Raw genomic sequence first — 20,993 nt, forward strand, 5'->3', positions numbered from 1 at the left:
AATTCATAGTTGCACTTGCTTCTTTTGTTTCATCTCCTTGTGAAAATGCGTAGTTTGCTGTCTCACTTTGCTGCATTTCATGGGAAAGTGAAAGAAAATACATGCAAGACAGATAGTGTGCCTAGAAGATGAGTTGTGGAATGTAGCTAGTGGAGTCAAGCTCATGGGGCATGGGACAAGTCCCTGTGACATGGTGTCCTACTAAAGTTTTTCCTCATCTTTGCGAAGCCTGATTATCCTGTAGGGGGGGAACAGTTATAAGAGAGAGAAATAGTTTTGGAAAATTTCACTTTAGACTGTTTGGCTAAAATGAAAAGATTTCAGCAGAACAAAAATGTTTGTAAAACTTAATCACAAAGTCCTTTTCCATCAATAAAATATTCTATGAAAAAAAAAAAAAAAAGGTTGCTGAATTTGTTCCTACAGCCTTTGAAGGGATCACAAGAAACCTTAGACTAGGCAATGCTTATTATCTGTACAACTTGTTCTCCTTCTATTAGTACATTACTACTGGTACCACAGAATTTTAGTTAACACAGAATGAAATTTATATCAAATTTTTTTCACCATTTCTGTGTCTGTTCCTTTTCAGAACCTTTATGCTGTTCTGTAAATAATAACAACTTATTCTATTTAATTTTAGTTTTTAGGCAGTTTCACCATTGAGTTCTCAAACATTAGCACAACACTGCCTTTGCACAGTTTGTAGATGATTATAAGAAAACATCAAAATCCTCAAAACTATGCATTTCTATTTAATGTCTCTATAGGAGAATATTTCTGGTGTTAGTGGACCAAAGCCTACTTGGTTCCTGATCATGCAGACCTGCTAGAAGTTGGCGAAAATTTTGTCCAAATAAGAACTTATTTTTTATCTGTTCCATGACAGATTTCTTAAGTGTTTGCAAAATCTGTATTTTTACCCCCCACTTTCTTTTGAAAAGTGAGGTTAAGCTTATTATACGATGCACCTTAAAAGCTTTACCACACCATGCCATGCCATATCATACCATTTCTTTAAGGTATTACTTTTTCCAATATTAAATGTATAGTTTGATTTGATGTTTTTGAATTTAAAATGTTAGTCTTTGTTTAAACACAGTAATCATTGCATGTTTGACTGGGCGATAACGGTATGATAAGAGAGTAATTGTCTTAAAACAGCATCCAGGAGTTCATCCAGCTTCTGTCACTTTTGTGCTGGCAGCAATGAGCCCAACTTTAATATGCATGACCTAAAATGTACAAAAAGCAGAGTGGGGGAAGGGAGGGATAAAAAGCCAAAAAATGTCATAGGATGAGACTGTGCAGAGTCTGCAAGGCCATGAAGAGTATGTACTGAGCACAAGAGAACACTTATGCCCCACCAAAATGAGTTCCAGTGCAGGCATCGGCTGTCTTTTATTTCAGCGGTGTGATTAGGGATTTGGCCAGCAGCAAGGTAAAAGTGATGGTTTTAGTGTATTATAGATCAGTCAGAAAAACTAGTAAGGATGAAAAACTTGGGAGACAGCCAGTACAGCAGCCTATAACATTAATAGCATTAAAAATAATTTTCAGGCAGATCAATATGAATCCTGTTTGCTTAGAGCCTGAGGGTGGTTGAGGAGAGAGGGAGCCTTGGGAAAAGAGTAAGTGAAAACACAAAGTGTGTAACATCTTATTTTCATCAAGTGAACACAAAATCTTTGAAATCCAAGTCCATTTGGCAAAATGTTTGCCAGCCCGGAGCAGTGGTCTGTCTGACGTAGAGGAAATCTGGCTGAGTTCTTCAAGATCATTTCACTGGGAGTGACCTCCTGAGCAATGGGCTTAATAAAGATTTGCCTGTAACTGAAGAAAGGGAATTCTGGTTAGGGGTGGGATTTTAGGTTTTTCAGACAGGCCGGCTGAAACCTACTTTTCCCTTTAGACAGAGAGCCTGCAGCCTGCATTACTTGCAGGGGATAAAGCCACCCCTGAAGCCAGGGAATGTAGGAAGAGCACGCCTGTTTGCAAACTAGCCAGAAGCTAATCAAGCTGAGTTTAATTAAAGAGCATTATAGGATATTAATAACATTCCTGACCTTTACCTGTCCAGAGTGCAATATTTTTCTCAATTTTAATTTTAAGTTTATCTACATGAGAATAAATATTGTTGTAAGGGTTTATCATAGCAAGAGAAAACACAAGTACATTGCTTGCCTCTCTTCTCAGAGCAGCATGAAAATTGGTAGCTCACTGCAGTTCTTTTCAGACTTTTCGCTTGGAAAAGATGGTACCAGTGCAGTGTTCATTCCTTATTAATGCCTGAACTTCATTAAAATCCTTTTTCCTTAATTTTAACAAACTAAATGTATTAGCATGCACTAACCCATTTCAGAGATGTTTCTCTTCCTTCCATTTTCCGTCTTGCTTTTTGCTGGTTTTCCAGTCAGACTGGTGGAAATCTGCATTCTCTGGGAAATTCTGATATTTCAAAATTTGGTTTTGCTGAATACGTGAATGATAAGTTAAAGTATTCTGTGTGTGATATTGCCCTCTTACCCATCCTTAAAGGGAAATTCTTAGTTTTAGTGCAGAAATAACAGAGCATTACATTTAAATATTTTTACTGAACAAAAATGTTTTAACATTCCTTATCCATGTGTTTGGGTTTGCTGAAACAAATCCAGATACTTTGTTATGACACGACCCTGCATTAATCTGCACCCACCCAAGCACTGCTGCAAGCTGTGTGAGGGTAACCTGGTGTCCTGCCTCTGCCACAGGCTGAGGTCGCACCTCATTGCCACCTAGTCCTGGCCTAACTGGATGGAAGGTGGTGTTGCTTGGCAAGAGTATTACTCGTCCCCTTTACGCCTGCAATACACACACGTGTGAGGATGAAATAAATGGTTGTCTTACAAGAAATGAAAATAAGTGCCTCAGTCTGACAGGAGGGATGTGGAATCTGAATTCTGGTTCCCAGCTTCCAGGCCCTGGGCCTGTCTCGATGCCCGCAGCCACTACGCTGAGGGTGGGCAGAGTGGCTGGTGGCAGTCAAACCAAGGAACAGGAGAACTGGCAACGAATATCGGTTGCTTGGGATTTTTGGTAAGCCTAAATTAGCAAAACCTGCAGGAAACTGAAGCATTTCTTTCACTTCTGGCCCAGAAGAAATCTTGCTACTATGCAGAGCTGTATAGCCTTGTGAGCTTTATCTGTTTAAAATGAAGTTCATTTCTGTTCTCTGGGTACTGCACAGGTCACAGTCATGTTTTTAATCACCAATTAGACTTCTATTAAGGAAATAAAATGAGTTTTATGTGCTGGTTGTCAAAGGTCCTTATAGGTGCCTCATTTTATGTGCCCTGTCCATTCAAGCAGCAAGCAAACGAACAGAAACTTACTCAGGGGTAGTAAACAAAACTTCGAATCCTTTGCCCCACAGAAAGAAAGATAGAGGCTGAGACGGAGAAGCTGCAAGGACTTTTCATTTTTCATTCCCTTCAGTTGTGTTTTTCCTGTCTGCCATGAGCAGTGTGAACAGAATGTTAAATATGCCCTTAAGTTACTCATGGAAAGAAAAGGTCACACACATACACGTTCAATCTCTTATTTTTTTTCTCTCTCTCTCTATTGTGTGTCTCTTGTGTGTTCATATGAATGTGCACAGAGAGACCCCAACCCCAGAGCACGATAAATTGAACTGTGGGACCCATCTATTAGCTTAGAAATTTCAAGAGGGAGAGGTTATAAATAGTCATAAATTCAATTTATTTATAAAGCGTTCTCTGTCAGGCGTCACTGCATTGCACAAACAATTATAAAAGAATTGTAGTAGATTAAAAATATAAATTAGAGAATCATAAAATGCCCAAGAGTGATTGGATTAAAATGCATTTGACAGAAATCTTTTAAATGTGGGATTTGAGGAGCTCTTCTGGGTGGTCAGTCAGAGAAAAGTCTGTGCTCAGTGGTGTGTTCCAGCAGAGGCTCAGGGCAGGATTTCTGCAGGGGGTCCCTTGTGCCTCTGTAGTTCCTAGTCTGGGCATACAGTAGTTGGGGGTAGCTCAGAGAGGGTCTAAATCGTGCTGGATGTGGCTGTGGTTTCACGTTTGCTGACATCCGTCCTCATCCTTCCCCTGCTAGCCCTGTCCTCGCCTGAAAGCACACCCTGTGGCAAGGGCCCCCACCAGAGGCGCACGGCACGGTGTGTGGAGGGGCCGCCTGTGCAAGGACATTTCAGGAAGGTTTCCTGAGAAGTTAGAGAAATGGGGAATTCAGTCTGTGGATAATTACTGACTCAGCTTGTAAGAGGACAGTATTTTCCGTGTTAAAATTAGTAGCAAAATTCTACCTGATTTAGTCTATATTTTAGTCTAACCTGGCATGCACTGGAATTACTCAAAATCTTGTAGGTCCATATCATTTTTAAAAAGAAAAAAAAAAAGAGAAAAAAAAATCTTTCTAAGAGAAAAGATGCTTCATTAAGTTAATATCATGGAACGCAACTCCACACCACTTGTCCACGAAGGGATTATAAAAACCCTTGGCACAAAGAAAGTCTTATTTATAGGCACATTTCCAAAGGAATTCACTGTTCACATGTTGAGTTCTGTTGGAAATTCAGTCCTTCGTTCTGCAGCCCAATTTTTAGTGGGCTCTTAGAAAAGTTGACTAGTTACAAACCTGAAGGTTCCTCAGTGTACCACTGCACGTGATAGCAGCTTAAACTTGCAAGGTAGGCAAACTGTAGTTGTGATAACGTTGATTCCAGGCAGTTAAAACATCATCAGTCTGGCCCTGAAACCATGTGATTGACTTAAAATTAATAAATCTCTTGGGGACAGGGATTCGCCTTTGTTAAGCATTTTTACTGCCGCAATAAAGTTTAGAAACTCATTGAAAAATAATGTGCTCAAAGCACTGATCATATAATCATGATCAGATTATGAATATAGGATGAGAAGAACTCCACACCTGGAATTTCAGGGTGTATATGGAACAAAGCAATAAGATCGTTACAATAGTCATTTCTAAGATCATGTATCCTATTTCCAAAAGCAAGCATGCTCATGTATCTTGTGCTGAAAGGGCTTTTAGAAACACTCCTAATGAGCCGATGTTGTTTAAGTGGATTTTTTTTTTAGAATCCCCCCTGAAGTGGGATGTATACTTACTGTTCTGCCTGCCAACAAAGTATTCAAAATTTAACACTAACATGGTTTTGAGCACAGCAAGGTTAGGCTAGACGGAGCTGTGTTTTTTAAATATTAATAATATTTTTTTTAAGTTAATAAAATGGACACTGAAATGTTTTATGGCTGATAGACTTGTATATTTTATTGCACACATGAGCAAATGCAAACACCTGAGCGTGTTGAATAGTCAATGTCTAACTTATCTGAGCCATTTTAGGAACTGAATGAGACATGATATGCCTTGTGATGATCTATTAGATGTAGCTGTCATGCTGAAGCTGCTCTGATTTAAATGGATGCTTCTGGTACCCTGTCCTTAATCAGTGGTTGGTAGATGGACAATTGACTGTGGTGTTTCAAATGGCTTTTTTAACCTTGGGAAAAGGTGCCAGACTGCCTCTGAAACTGCATAAGGGAAACTAGTAAAAAACTTTCTTCTAGGGGGTGAATTTTGTTCCTAGGCATGGTAACAGCACAACACCTAGCCAGCTTTTAATTCCTATCCAGAGACCCTAAATGAGGCTCTCACAAAAAAATGAGTCATAAACCTTATGCTGCCTTCCCTAATGTTGCTTCCCCTGGAAGGGTAATCTCTTATTGGTCTGATCAGAATATAAAGTGACAGTTCATTTCAATTTAATCAGAGCAGTGGACCAAAACAAAAGGAACTAGGACATGACTTATTTTTGACTCTTCAGAGCCTTTCAGGTTTGAATGTTTGTACATAGGTTGTCTGGATGGCTTTAATTCTTTGTTGCACCAAAATAAAACTGAGCCCATAAGGAGCATATTCTCTGGCTTTCATTCACATATAGGTAGAATGTTATTGTTCTCTTTCAGTACAAAAAAGAAAAAATCTTGAGCAAGAAAACCCAAGAGATTTCTGCTATTGCTAGCCAAAGACCATAATGAAAAATCTTCTATTGGTTAGACATCATTTAATCAGCACCAGAGTCCAAATTTGAAGTCCAATTGAATGTGTAATCCTTTATGTGAACCCAGAAAGGCATATGTCTGACCATCTCGACGATAGAGAATGAGGCATTCAGCTAGGAAGCACTGATGTGTGACTGGAAAGGAAATAGCTGGTTTGTTAGGTTATTTCGAGGACTAGAGATCCATTTAGAATGATTGAATATGCATATAGATTCTTAGAAAACTCTAGGTTGAAAGGGACTTTGGGGGCCTGTCTAGTCCAAATTCCTGCTCAAAGCAGAGCTGTCTTCAAAAGTTGCTCAGAATCTTCTCCAGCATAAAGGCTTCAAAATCTCTCTCCTCCTATTGTGGTCCAAATAATCTTGGCATGTGAACCCCTTCAGAAATGTAGGATTCCCAATAATTACATTATTCTGTATAGCCAGAGCCTGTTTCTCCACTTCTATTAGTAAAACTGTAGGTGAAATGTTGATAAAACAGAACAGTAATGGCATTTATCATCTGTATTTTGTTTTGCATTTATAAGGTACGTGTGGCTCACTGAAAGGGGAAGTGTATTTGTTGCAAGTTGCCTAGCAGAGGGGAGTGACCCCCTTGTACTTTGGCTTTGTATTACAATTGGATTCTGACACAAAATGTAGTTCTGCTGAACCCATATATAACGTCCATTTGATCCTAGCCAAAATTTTGTGTTAAAAGAAAAAAAAAAAAAAAAGAGAGAGAGAGAGAAAAGAGCTTTGACTCGATCCTGAGCTTCGACTCAATCCTTCAGGCGTATGCATGAAGTATTTGTTGATTTGCCAAGGAACAGTTGGATATAGTGCATGTGGATCAGGTCTGTGATCATTCAAAACTATTAATATCCTCTCTTCTGTTGAATTCCATGGAAGTTCTCTAAGTGGATCATGGGCATGTTGTGAATTACCAACTACTGAAGGCTGGCTTGCACTACATACCTGTTTTATAATTGCTTATTTCAGGTTAGCAAGAATTCTGCACTCATCTGGTTTATTTTTCTAACGTTGTACATCTTCAAAGTCACAGCAGATGACAGTATCTCCCATTTACGGCTATTAGTTGAAGGTGGTATTTCTGCAGCACTCGGTATGTGTTTAACTTTGCTTGCAGAAAAGCCTGTCATATAGGCACTGCCTTTGGTTGGAATGGACCGAAGACAGAGCTGATCATATTTGGAAATCTAGCCTTTCAGAAGCTGTTCTGACTTCTGTTCACCAGCACAGGGGGTTATGTTTAGTGGAGTGATAGCCACCAGCTTCCTTCTTCAGGTTTCTGTTGTCCTTGTCAGGTAAAATTAGATAGTGTTCTTTTGCTTGATTTTTTGGGGAGCAGGGACATTGTCTTAGGAACCACAGTATAACAGCAAAACAAGTTATGTTCAGCTATATGCTATCTTATCAGTCCTTTCTTTTTATCAAATGAATTGGAAATGCTCAGTGCTTTCTGCAGTGACAGTAGTTTTCAGGAGTCAAAAAAGTCCAAACATGTTCGCTCTTCTAAGTTTTATTCCTTCATGTGCTTTTGTACTATTTTCGTGCATACTTAGCTGAAAATGTCTCCTGAGTAACCAGACACATTCAGAAGTAACATGGTGTCAACAAACCTGTCCTAACATCTGGTTTGTTGAACTGATCCCTTAAGTGCACGTATGTGGCTCTTCCGCACTGAAGGTCATATATTAATGCTAACGGTAGCCTTCAGGTCAGCATATTCACACAGCGAGGGTCTCCATAGCTCAGATGAAATGATAATTTGTAATCCAAAAACAAGGCACCTTTTGTGCAAAGCCTCTGGACCATCTTTCCCAGCTCCGCAGCTCAGTCTCCCTACTTCCAATCAGCAAAAGTTTGTTTTCCCTACTAGGAAAACATCTGAGTGCTCTCAGAGCCTATTTATACAATTAATGCCAAAACATCCTATATGACAGAGGCTGTTAAAATACTGTTGTTTTCCTTGGATAACTGAGTATTTGCATTACTGAAGAAATGTATTCCGTTATGTTAGGGAAACACTGGGGAATAATAATGCAGACACTGACGTAACTTGGTCTAAGGTCAAACAGGCAGCTTTGTAAAGGTCCTAGCTGCGCAGGACTTGCTGCGCATTGCTTCAAATATATAAGATCTAGTTTTTTAAGCATGGTTTGTCGCAAGCAGAGCTGGGTGCTAGCAGAGAGAGACAGCGATGTTTGAGAAAACCTGTAGTGACTGAATTTCAGGTTGCCACCTCTCTAGACTGGGGTGTATGAAATGCGAGGACGTGACTGATTGGAGCCTTGAGTGACTCTTGCAAAGAAAATATTATGAACTAGCAGTGCTGCTGTGTGGTTGGGGTTTGGAGAGCCAAGGATCAAGATAGAGCGAATGATTCTGGAGGCTGTTTTTTCAGAAACAGCGCTGGTCTACTCACCCCTGTCATGACGGGAGGAAAACCTCATGGCACCCTACAGTACTTTACTGGGATTTCCTGTTCTCAGACTCCTATGAACCCAAGATGTTATTAGGTACAGTTTAAAAATTAAAAACAAAAACAAACCAATGACGTCTTCAGAAAGCACATGGGATTAGGGAGGCTTCGTACTTAACACAGTAATCCTCTTTCAGAAATATGTCTTACAGGCTCAACAGTAAGTTACTGTTTGTTTCTCTGTTAAGAGTAAGACAATGTACAATTTGTTTCTTGGCAGTGTTAGTGCTGGCTAGTCTGTCAGCCAGGGTAGCTGATGCTCATGTCCTGTATCTCTAATGAAAAACAAAAACAAAAAGGAACGGTGGCGGAGCCAGCCCCCAGACATCTGTGTATGCTCCAGAGACAGGCCAATTTTAGAAAACTTTTGTCCCTCCTCTTCTTCCACTCATAGTTTTTTGTTTTGTTTTTTTTTGTTTGTTTGTTTTCTCTCTCTCTCCTTTTTGAAACGTTTTCATCGCTACTGTCCGAGCAGGAAGCTCCTGCTTTGTAATTCTGCAACCTACAGTACTTTTCATGTGTCCCAGCCACATCAGCACCGTTCCCTTCTCTAAAACACAATTGAAAAAATGTTGTACCCTCTTTCGTACAGCTCCAAAATGTTTGCTCTCCTTTGATGCTGTGGTTTGGTTACAAGCTTTAAGGGGCAGAGCTGCTGGTATCTCCTTTCCTGCCCAGAAGGTAGGAGGCAGCCCTGATATTTCTTTAGCCTTGTTTCTTTTGAAATGGCGCCAAACTGGTATCTTAGAGGAGTTGGAGTCGTGGACACTGTGATGCTGTGGGACATGAAGGGAGCCTGAAATACCGGGGCCCAGTCTGCCTAATCTGTGGGAGCAGAGCTCTGAATGAGCAGCCAGAAGTGAAGAATCCCATTTAGCAGAGACGGGTCCATGGTTTTAAGGCTGCCAAGTGCTTCAGGTGCGCCTCTCATGTCTAACCTGAGGCAGGGAGCAGCTGAGTCACACCAGTAAGTTTGGCAGGCAAGGTGGCACCAGAACTGGGATGCGCCCAAGGTTCTGCAAGCCCATTGATGTTACCTCGCCACGGAGTTCTACAGCTCTTGAGTTGTACAGTATTCGGAAGAAAGGGAACGCAAATTAATTAGCAGGCTCTTCAAATTCTCCTCAATTCCAAGCAGGAATAGCTTCTTGAAATGGTCTTGGAGCAGCTGCACTGTTTAAGTTGGGCAGTATTTCTCCTTCAATTTTAGATCCTGAAATCGTAATGTAAGTGCAGAAGTTCATAAAATTTCTCTCCCCTGCCCAGCATTCTGTGTCTATGTTCATTACAGAGGCTTTTATAGAATGTTATTTTCATGGATCTTTCCCCCTTAACCAGAGCATTGTAAAGACTTTATTCAAACACTTCATAGTTGTATATGGATATATGCATATATCTGTGTATAGATATGCATATGCATATGTGTAAGATTTCAGCATATTATAACCTCAATAACATGGTTCAACAAACAGTGTTATTGCAATAGCAAAACAGGAGCCTATCATCCCACAGGCATCTTCAGAGACAGAAAGGTATGAGGCTCCTAAACCCAACCAAATGGAACCTGTTAGGTGTTGAAATACTGGCTGCTGTGTGCAATATTAAATAATAATAATAATTTAAAAAAAAGATTTTTCATCCAGAATTTTCCCAAGCATTTGCTTCCTTGGTCTTTTGATTGTATTACTATAGGAATTTCAATGAAATTCATGGAGCGGAAAGGCTCTTCTGGCTAGGCAGACCAGCACAGCAGGATGCTGCAGCCACAGAAGATGCGGAAACCAGAGCAGAGCAGGTGGCAGCACTGGTCCCACAGGCACCGCGGGCTGCCGGCCTGCCTGCCTGCCCCACAGGTCGAAGCCTGGCCCCATGTCCTGCCGTGCTGATAGAGAGGTGCAGCAGCACAAAAATGCTGCACCAAGGCTTCCCATCACACAATGATTTGGTCTGATTTTTTTTTTAGAGATCTCCTGACAGCTTGGCTTACTTTAGAATGGGTGCATCGAGATTGATTGGTGGTGTTTGTTTTACTACGAGTAGTACATCACTTAGTACATGTTCAGTTGTCAGGGGCAGCGGAGGAAGTAGGGGCTGCCAGGTCAGTCCTTTCTAGGAGTATGAAAGCTCTTTTCTGCAGCCAAGCCTATGGCTGGACTGCTGGATGTTAGCACTTAGATGCCAGTTCCTTAGCTAAGACACCAATGCACTTACTATAAGCAGAGCTGAGTAGTCATTAGTATTATATGCTGTTATTTCCTTCTCTGATTTCAATGGAGAAAAATCCTTAGTGACCTGATCTATCTCTATGTAGGACAAGGATGAGCAAATTCTGTATTGAGGGCATGTTCAAAAGTTTTATGACTGGATCAGATGACTACAGAGCAATACTTTTTCTTCTTTAGATATTCCCCATAGTAAACACTGGGGAATACTGCAACCATTGTGATAGCACTATGTCAGGGAAGACAGCAATATTTTAAAGTGCAAGCACGTGTCTGCTACGATCAGGTGGAATTTCTCAGGCATGTAAAATAACATGTTAATGCAAACATGCCGATGAACTGGGTATTACAGTTTTTGATTAATGAGTTGTTAGCGAGATCCTGTTAATTACCTGGAGCTGAGTGGATGAGGTTTAAATGGACAACTCAGTCAAATGATGAAATGATTTTTCATAAACCTGCACATTTGGTATTGCTGTATCATATGAAAAGTGTCATGCATGCATTTAGGAGCACTTTTGGTCAGAGGTAAAGGGCAACTGCAATTTGGAGCTTAAAAAAAAAAAAAAAGTGAGCTGACTGATTGTCTTGCTGGGTGTCGTACAAGATATGACTAAGAATGCCTCCTAGGCTGTTTAAATTTGTATTTCTTTCAGACTTTTGTTTCTTGAATGGGAACTTCTAATAACTTCTAATAACCTCAGTTTAACCTTGGAGGGACCTAGTCTCCTTTAGCAGTCATCTTGTTTTCACATACTTCTTTCCCACTCAGCTTTTCACACAGCACTTTAGTAGTGATTAGCTAATGCTGCAACTTCCCTCCTACTTGGATGGAGGTCCCTACCACTTCTGCAGTGCTGCTATTCTCACTCCACACTGGGGCTAAAAACCCAGAGATGAGAGACAGCGAGCCTGTGTACTGACTCCAAAGGGCTGCGTGCTTGTCCTGAATCAGACTGTACTGTCACTGGAAGTGACTTTGTTCTGATGTGCTTAATTGCAGCCCGCATTTCAGGGGGACATGTACATTTCTGATGGAATGACTAAATGCCTCTTGTGTTAGTCAGCCTGATCTGTAAACCATTTGCCACCAATAGTCAGCCTACCTACTCCTAGCAAAAGAAAAGGGAATCCCAAAGAAGGCAAAGTTTGACACATCCATCAGTCTCAGATATGCCCCTCTATTTCTCTCTGCCCCTCTCTGCAACATTGCATCCAGCAGCGTTTCCTCTCCAGAGGTAGAAGAGGACTGGATACGGTTCATTTGCAGGGATGGCAGCAGTTGGCACTGCTCTCTGCAGAGAGCTGAGTGCTGCAACATGCCTGCAGGCCCTCTGCCCTCCTCTTTTTCACACACTTGTGTCGTGGTCGGTCTCTGCCAGGGCAAGGGCAGCAAATTTCAGAGTCAAACCAAAATTTGCTGCCATTGTCCTGTCAAACTTGCTGCTGAATATGCAGGTTTGAGGAGGGAAGTCCTCTGGCAAGTCATGCATGTTAGATGTACCCAAGTGATAAGTCAGTGGGTTGGAGGCTGCATGGGTGGAATGTGGGAGAAGAAAACATCCTTGTCCGGCATTTGTAACTCATGCTAACGGTTGTCATTTTTGTTCTCTTCTCTCCAGGAACGAGTGGAATATCTCTTTCTCATAATTTTTACAGTGGAAGCATTTTTAAAAGTAATAGCATATGGACTTCTCTTTCACCCCAACGCTTACCTCCGCAATGGCTGGAATTTACTAGATTTTATAATCGTGGTCGTAGGGTGAGTACCAGCATTTTGTCTTTGAATGCACTGCACACATGGGGACACCGGGAACCTGTGGGAGCATGAGGGTGGATGAGGGTTGGAACGTTACTTACGGGTGATGTTAGGGGTTGCTGTCCATCATGACCACCACTGCCTGTCCCTACCTTGTTAACCCCCCTACAGACTTCACACCTTCTACCAAGTGTAACTGTCCAATCTAAAAATGCAGGTAACTCCCACTGGTTTTCTGCAGGTATAACTTGATTCATAAGGATTGACATTCAGTTGATGTACATTTTCTCTCTGGTATCCCTTGCTGCTTAGCCTTTTCCAAGTCTTTTAGTGATTTGCGAGACATGGAAATTAAACTGCTCTTTGGTAACAGGAATAAAAACAGGAGTAGTGCAAAACTACTGGGCAAAGTAAAGTGCTTAAACATGACTGTGGTGGAAGAAAATCCCTTTTCTTTTTTTTTTTTTTTTTTGCATGTCTGTGAGTATTAAGAACATCTAGGTGCAATCTTTTAATTAAGTTTAGAGTTGAATGAGAAATAAATTCTGCCATCTTACAAACTTTTCACAAAGAAGGATGAAAAATTTAAATCTTAAGTTTTCATACTCATACAGAAATAAGTTCTGTTGTTCAATCACACTGTTCTGGTGGTGATCTCAACACTTTTGATTTTGGCCCTTTTGAAGCTTTAACCTTTTTAAAGACTAATTGTACTATTGTGGATCAAATTGCCACCTTAAGATGCAACTTTCTGATCCCCTTATTCTTCTCTGTGTTTTTCAGGCTTGGCATTTAATTTATTTGAATAAAAACAGAATAAACCACCTTCTACTTTTTCTAGCCGAGGGTAAGAGAGAAACAAGGGTTTTGAATTGTGGTTGTTGAAGGGAAGGAATGAAGAATAAACTGCCCCTGAATACAAAGAGAACATGTTTTTCTTCCCCGGGGAATTTGTCCCATCCTTCCACCACTCCATTGTTAAAACGTTTCATTGCTCACAAAAACTTTCCGTCTTTTCACCTTTTTCATAAGGAAATCCTACATCAGGTCCTAGGAAAAGCATTAAAAGGGACAGTCCCAGTGATCAACACTCCTCATAATCTCTGCTCCCAATCAAAGTCCATCTTGACTATTTTAATGATGGTCCCAAATAATTATGTCAGCAAACTTTGCTTTGTGCTATGTGTTCCCTACTGCTTTTCAGCATCTTGGGGAAAAGTGGGCAGAAGGAGAGTTTCCAGTGAGGGGAAGAGAGGACAAGTCATCTCCTACTTGGGCATAACTTTTCCACCTGCAGCAGTATATGGTTGTGTTTGCCCTTCATTCCTACCCACAGTCAGAGGATCCCACAGCAAATTAGTCATTAGAAATTGTTAAATCCCCAACCTCTCCCCTTTCATTGTCCGATTGTGTAGCTGGTTCTGCCTTTGAAAGCCCTCAGACATGTCACCTGCTTGGGGATTGTTGCTTAAGGTGAAGAAAGACTGGAAAACAGAAGTCCTATGAATATGATTGTTCCCTTTTAATTTCTATGAGAAAGACCTTTTAAAGAGCGGGCATGTGTTACGTCTTCCTCTTCCATTGGAATGCAAGAGAGCAAGGCTCCAGAAATCACAGGGTGGCATTATATCTAGTTTAAGTACAGTCCTCTTCAATTTTCCTACTAGGGCAGTTAATCAGCAAGACGAGATGCAGGCTGAAATTAATTCCCCTGCCAATGATAGAAGCTGCATCTCTCAGCTTTTCTAACTGCTCTTGCCTCCAGCAGCTCTCAGTCTCTAGATGGGGAGCAAAAAATGTAACTGGGGAGGGATTACACAAGTATAATAAACATGGCCAAGACCCCAAGGTCTCTGTTAAATAGTAACAATCTCAAGTGACAGATTCCACTTCAAGGCCAGATGGGTTCCTTTGATGTTTATCTGTTTAAATTCACTCATACACTACTGCAGACTAGCCTTGTGCACTGCTTTTTCTCTCCACAACCCCTCTGCAAAATCTATGTGGCAATACCATCTGTTCCTGTTCTGCCCTGTCGTCTTTTCCCAGGGGCTGTCAGAAACCCCTCAGTGACATCATATTTAAATTTCAGCATGTTTGAATATTTTGTAAGAGAGGTAGCCCCATAAAAAATAAAATAAAATAAAATAAAATAAAATAAAATAAAATAAAATAAAAGAGAGAGAGAGAAGGAGAGGTGGAAGAAAGGTGCAAAAATACAGGCTCATAACATTTTGTCGTGACACCTTTTTCTGACCATTGATGGAGCTGTTGAAGAAAGCTGAGTGATTTGGACTGAGCTGTAGCACTGGGCAGAGAGGGTTATTTGGTCTGGGAGGGAAGGGAAGATGTGGAACTAATACTGGAAGCATCAAAAATGACTGTGGTAATTGCCATTCATGCTTGTTCTGCCTTAGGCAGCACCTTCATTTTCAGTGATTGTTCTTGCTACAAAAAATAAAAAGGCTACAAGTGAAATACCTTTTTAAGTATTGTTGAAAGTTAAGGAAGGGAAAAAAAAAAAGAAAAGAAAAAGACAGGTTTTATATACTTGTTTGTCTCTCAATCCACCTAGTATACACTGCTAGTATACCTAGTATACCACGTATGATGGTTCCTCTGTTCTCGACACTGGTGCGACCACAGCTTGGGTAACGTGTGTTCAGTTTTGGGCTCCTCACTGCAAGAAAGATACTGAGTTGCTGGAACATGATCAGAAAAGAGCAACAAAGCTGGTGAAAGGGTCAGAAAACAAGACATATGAGGAGTGTCTGAGAGAGATGGGGATGTTTTGTCTGGAGGAAAGGATGCTGAGGGGAGAACTTATTGCTCTCTACAACCACCCGAAAGGAGGTTGTAGCAAGGTGGGGGTCAGTCTCTTCTCAGGTGATAAATGATAGGACATAAGGAAACAGCTTCAAGTTGTGCCAGGGAAGGTTTAGATTGAATATTAGGAAGAATTTCTTCACAGACAAGGTGGCCCAGGGAAGTGGTGGAGTTCCCATCCTTGGAAGTATTTGGGACATGTAGATGTGATGCTTAGGGACGTGGATTGAAGGTGGAGTTGGTAATGTTAGGTAGATGGTTGGACTTGATGATCTTACAGATCTTTTCCAACCTAAATGATTCTCTGTTTAGGTCAGTTTAATCAGTTTAATATGTCTCGAAGAGATAATACAGCATAATTGGCTTCCTTGTATGTTTTAACATAAAGTGAGTAGAGTAAGAGGAACATGGGCATATATAGGGCCAAGTGTAAATTCTAGGGGAAACTGAAGACAACCGCTACATTTTCTGGAGAAAGGATGCACTTTAGACCTGCAGGCTTGTAACAGCTTATCATTCTTGCAGTGTGGGAGATCTGCTTATTCATCAGCTAAGTCTTTTAAAGCTTGATTCTAGCTTATCTTTAAATAGTCTATGACCCTGCTATAGCAGTACCATTAAATGCTGCTTTGAAGAAAAATGTCTGTGTGTGGGTATCAATCAGAGGCTCTGTGGATAAGAACATTATTAGTTAAGAGTAGAGATCACACCCATAAGCTGCCTAATGAGGCACAACCCACAAGCACTGACTATTAGTCAAATTGTTTCCTGCTTCTTTCAGTTTTACTGTTCCTCTTTTGGAAAACATAAAACTTTCAGATAAAACAGTGATGTCCTTTAACATTGGGCTGTTGAAGGAAATTTCTCGTGAGAGAAGACTAACTTGATAACGTTGTTCTAGAAGACTATATGTCTTTCCTGTCAGTGCTGTGGTTTGTCTGCCAAGTACAGTCATCCTCCAAGGACCCATAGCTTCTGCCAGAAAAAGAGGTGTCATAATTTGAAAGGTATTCTTACTTGGAAAGGTAAGCAGTGAAGATATTTAGAAAGGATCTGAAATTAAGAACATATTGGAAAATGTGTTCAGAGTATATGTCTTTCCAAAGGCCTGTGGGGAGTTTCTAAAGGGTGGACCCAAACACTTCCACATTCACAAATCACAGGTGAACTGTAAAGCACAGTGAAAAAAAAAATCGCTGTACTTTACTATTTATTTATACCTATGAGGATTCATTCAGCAGTGTTTTTCTGCTGAGTTTTGGCCTTAGAAATACCAAGCTCTCTGTTTCGTTTTTATTTTTGGGAGGCCCTTGACAAGTTCTATTTGATGCTATAAAAATCAGCATGCCTTCCCCACAGAGGAAATGAAGAGCTGTAGAGCAGGTTACAGCCCTGCCATGTTGCTGTTGGAATCATCTAGCAAAGAGAAAGCCTTTTAGATGTTTCAGATGTCAAAAAAGAAACAGAAAAGTAAGAGCAAGAAAAACAGTGAGGCTGGCTTCATATGTCACAAGTAAATCTGAAACAAACAAACAAAACTGGACTGTGCCCATACATGCGTTGAGTGTGACAGAAATTTATTTTCTGCTTTATAGCTTATGCCTGTCAAATGAATTTAGTTCAGGTGTAGTCATGTCATGGATGAAATTCAGAAATCAAAATGTTGTTAATTGTGCTTCTTCAAGGGAAAGTATTTTATCCAAGTGAAAATGAAAATCCAATGAATTTAGGCTGGCAGGATGTAGGTAGCTGGAAAGAAATAAGATTGATTTCTGTGTTCTTTAAAAAAAAAAAAAGTGAGATTTTTCAGTGGCCACAAGAGATTAACCCCCTTGCATTTTTATACCATCCAAACTTTGATTTCTGTGTGAGCACAGAATTCTCTCACACCTTGCTTGAAGCATGTATTTCAGCTAACTCACCTACTTGAGAAAAGAAAGAACAGCATTTTTCTCCACCATACCTTTTCCCAGAGGTTTTCATCAAAGAGCAGACTTTGCCATATAAATACAAAGTAGAAGGACTCTGGCCTCATATTTTATATCAGTACCTTAACATCCATCCATCTCTTTTAGGACTGTAGAACAATTAGCTGACAAACTAGGAAGATTTTATAGATCTTTTAGAAAGTACCAGTTGTATGTGGTTGTGGGTTTTTCTCCTGAAAGAAGATGATGGAAGAGACAGTCAGAAGCCTTACCTTTCTTCTGTATCTCATCACCTGTAGTGTTTAGGAAGAGGACTTATTTTTTCCTCTGGGTCATAACGAAGTTACTGCCAAAAAAGTATGTGGTAGATGTAACCTATGAATCATAGATCTGCCCATGCCCTAACTCAGGAGGCAATATGGACAACAAAGTATGATAGGCAGAATGTACTGTAAATTTGAAGAGATATATTGAATAGAGATCCAGTAGGTCAGATTGGACACAGTGTAGACCTCAATATAAAAGGGAAAGACATGAAATACTACATAAGAGAAGCAAGAAGTTGTATTGCAATAGTACAAAAGCGGGATTAGTATAGAGGGAGATATTAACCATGGGTTAAATGCATTAAAGCAGGATTAGCAGGAGTAATGCAATTCAAGTTTAAATGTGGGTTTTTAAATGAGGAGATGCGGGAATTGATGCAAATTATTCCTGAAGGAGTAGGCAGATGACTGTGGATACCTCAAGATAGCACATTTAGCAGATTGGTACTGGAGCACACAAACAGGGTTAACTGGCCTGCAGCAGATCTGCATTAGTCTCAGAAAGCAGGTTCCAGCTCCTCTGGAGTGAGTGGCCTTTCTGGCTGTGTTTCTTTTTCCCTGGAGTTAATTTAGGATACACATAGCTTTTCCTAGGATGCAGAATTCCAGAGCAGCCAGTGATTTACTCGTTGCACTAGTGGCAGGAGAAATGCCCTTGGTGCAGGGGCAAGAGCTGCTGTTTGGTAAAACCAGGGGTCCAGTGATACTGGGGAGCAGGAGACCAGACCTTCAGTTATGCGAAAGTGCTGACTCAGTTCTTTGAGATTTTTTTTGTTTTCAGCATTGCAAGAGAGCTGAAAAACAGTGTAGGAAACCTTTTACAGTGAATTCTTTTTCCTCCAGCAGATCCCAGAAGACTGGGACTGTTGTATGGGAATGTCACTCATCATCTACTATGGGAATTGTGTTGACTAGGAAGATAGAAATGTTTGAATACAAAATAGAGCACATTGCTAGAGCTTAATCACTAGATTTCTGGAAATATATTAGGCCAAATTTGACCTACAGTGTTTCTATTATGAGGACCAACAGAAAATTGTGACTCTGTATAATTTGTATACATAGCTCAAGGAATACATATGTTCCAATAATTCATGTTCCTTGCATCAGCCCTTGTTTATCTCTCTGTGATGTCTGTAGTCAACTCAGTATTTCTCATAGGCTCTGTTTTTGTCTTCTCTGCATCCTGCTTCTCTGTCTGCAACACCTACAAACTCAGCATCCAACCTCCCCACATACAGTTTTTCCCACACTTGTTACCTAGTTGTTAAATCTTTCTGCAGTGCTTGAAGTTGAGGCTTTGAATAGATTCAGATAGGAGTTCCTCAGTCACAGCTGACAAGTTTTATAAGACTCTCTATAAAAAATTAAAAAAAAAAAATACCAACTGCTTAAGAAACTAATTTCACATTTGCACTCTACTAATCCATGTTTTTGTGTGGATTTAGTGCTGGGGAAATGTGCTGGCTTAGATGCTTCAGTAAATGAATCCTTTTTCTATCCAGGACAAGCTCCCTATATTTGTGGCCCTATCAGTAGGTTTCAAGCACAGACTGCAGGGGTTGGAGCCCCTTGCAAAGCAACCAGGCAGCTCAGTCTCTGCTTTATATGCAGTTTGGGGGCTCTTGTGGAGTCTGCCAGTTAGGGAACATGGATGATGAGATCCTGAGAGAGGCACTGCAGACTGTAGCATCTGAGAGAAATCAGCCAGTGCTGAATCCAGGGCACTCCAACCAGGCTGTTCCTTGCATCCCAGACAGCTTCTTCGAAGTTACATCTGGTACTTCCATGGCATGCTACCGGTCACAGGGGCTCTGCCACTCACAGGCAAGGTTTTCTACAGAGCCCCAAACATCCATTTAGGCTGGAACAGCTTTTAACCTCTACTGAATTTGGCTGGGTTCAAGCTGATGACTTCAAGGCTGAAAGCAATGTCATTAGCAAATTCATGAGGAATCCGTTCTCCCCCAAAGGTACTAATGTTTTACCAGAAAAATGGAAGCTGCTTCCAGAAAGCTAACTTATTAAATCAAGTTCTTATTAACACATAGGGTGAGCCTTCAGCTCTTTCACAGAAGAACATTATCTTTCCTGCCTTGCTCTGCCTTTTCAAATATGTTCTGACTGAGACATCTTCTCCTTAAAGCAGCTACTCCTACTAGCAAGATAAAACATTAAGACTGGTATAATAAGATATTCTAATAATAAGACTCCTACAGTTTTGTGCTTTCCATAGCCACCGCATCAAGGGATTTACAAATGGATACACAAGCACATAATGTGAGCACACTCCCTTATCTAAACATTTGCACCTTGAAGAATCCCTGAGTTTTAAATCCAGTTCTACCTGCAGTGACCTTGGTGAATCTAAATTTCTTGTAAAGTGGGTGACAGATAATTAACGATTGGGTTAACGATGAATGATGATTTTTTCCCCAAGGTGGATGGCTGGTTAATAAAGATAGCAAAGTATTGGCAGCAGAAGGGGCAAACCCTACAATTTGTGGTTTCTTGCCTTTCCACTCAACTCCCAGGGAGTATGTCCTGACTGTCTGGTAAGGGCAGCCTGGAGGCTGCCTTCAGAACCTGACCCACATGCTCTGTAGTTGGTGAGCCTTCAAACTCGTCATGAAGCATGGCCAGAATGGCCATCTCAAAGCATCCAGGGCAGGGAGCACACGACTAGGTGCCACCAGGCAGGCTGGCTGCTGGGGCAGTCTGTAGCTGGCTGCAAGGAGCCACTGGGCTGAAGGAGGAGCATGCTGTGTTTATGTCTGTTCCAGAAACAAGTGTTTTGCAAATGGTATAGACATCACCATTAGGCTATTGCATATGGGAAGAGTCTGTCTCTCCTCCACCATATGCGAATGTCGAGTGAGATGTGTGACACTCTTCACAGGTCTGTGAGATAGCTTGTGTGCTATGATGATGATGATCTCTGTTCCTGTTTAGCCCAAGCCTTGCTGTCTGCCTACAGCTTGTTTCCTCTTTCTTTTTACAGGCTTTTTAGTGCAATTTTAGAACAAGCAACCAAAGCAGATGGGGGGAATTCAATAGGAGGAAAAGGTGCCGGATTTGATGTTAAAGCACTGCGGGCTTTCCGAGTGTTGCGTCCGTTACGGCTGGTGTCTGGAGTTCCTAGTAAGTAACATCATTGATTTTCTTATATGCATGTCTGTGGCACGGCACAGAGCAGGAGTAATTCGTGTAACAATTTTGAAGATGGCACATGATGCAGATTGTTTTTGGCGTGTGGAGGAGGCCTTTTTTCAACTGAACATAGCTTCATGGTAAACATGGTATTAATCAAAGGATGACCAACCCAGAGCCGAAGGGGAATGGAAGTT

General features: G+C 40.9%; 1 protein-coding gene and 1 long non-coding RNA gene across 2 annotated transcripts in view; one reads left to right on the forward strand and one right to left on the reverse strand.

The window, feature by feature from the left end:
* Positions 1 to 20,993, forward strand: part of CACNA1C (calcium voltage-gated channel subunit alpha1 C) — a 488,233-nt gene that overhangs the window by 277,412 nt on the left and 189,828 nt on the right. The window contains 2 exon segments of the mRNA XM_040562696.1: positions 12,430 to 12,569; positions 20,648 to 20,787. Coding sequence (XP_040418630.1) covers positions 12,430 to 12,569; positions 20,648 to 20,787 — 280 coding nt within the window.
* LOC121072725 lies at positions 1,637 to 2,434 on the reverse strand. Its single transcript, XR_005821387.1, has 2 exons — positions 2,354 to 2,434; positions 1,637 to 1,833 (listed from the first exon to the last, which is right to left on the reverse strand). It is a non-coding gene; the product is annotated as an uncharacterized LOC121072725 (long non-coding RNA).

This window comes from Cygnus olor, chromosome 1 (genome assembly GCF_009769625.2).
Source record: "Cygnus olor isolate bCygOlo1 chromosome 1, bCygOlo1.pri.v2, whole genome shotgun sequence".
NCBI classification, from domain to species: Eukaryota; Metazoa; Chordata; class Aves; order Anseriformes; family Anatidae; genus Cygnus; species Cygnus olor.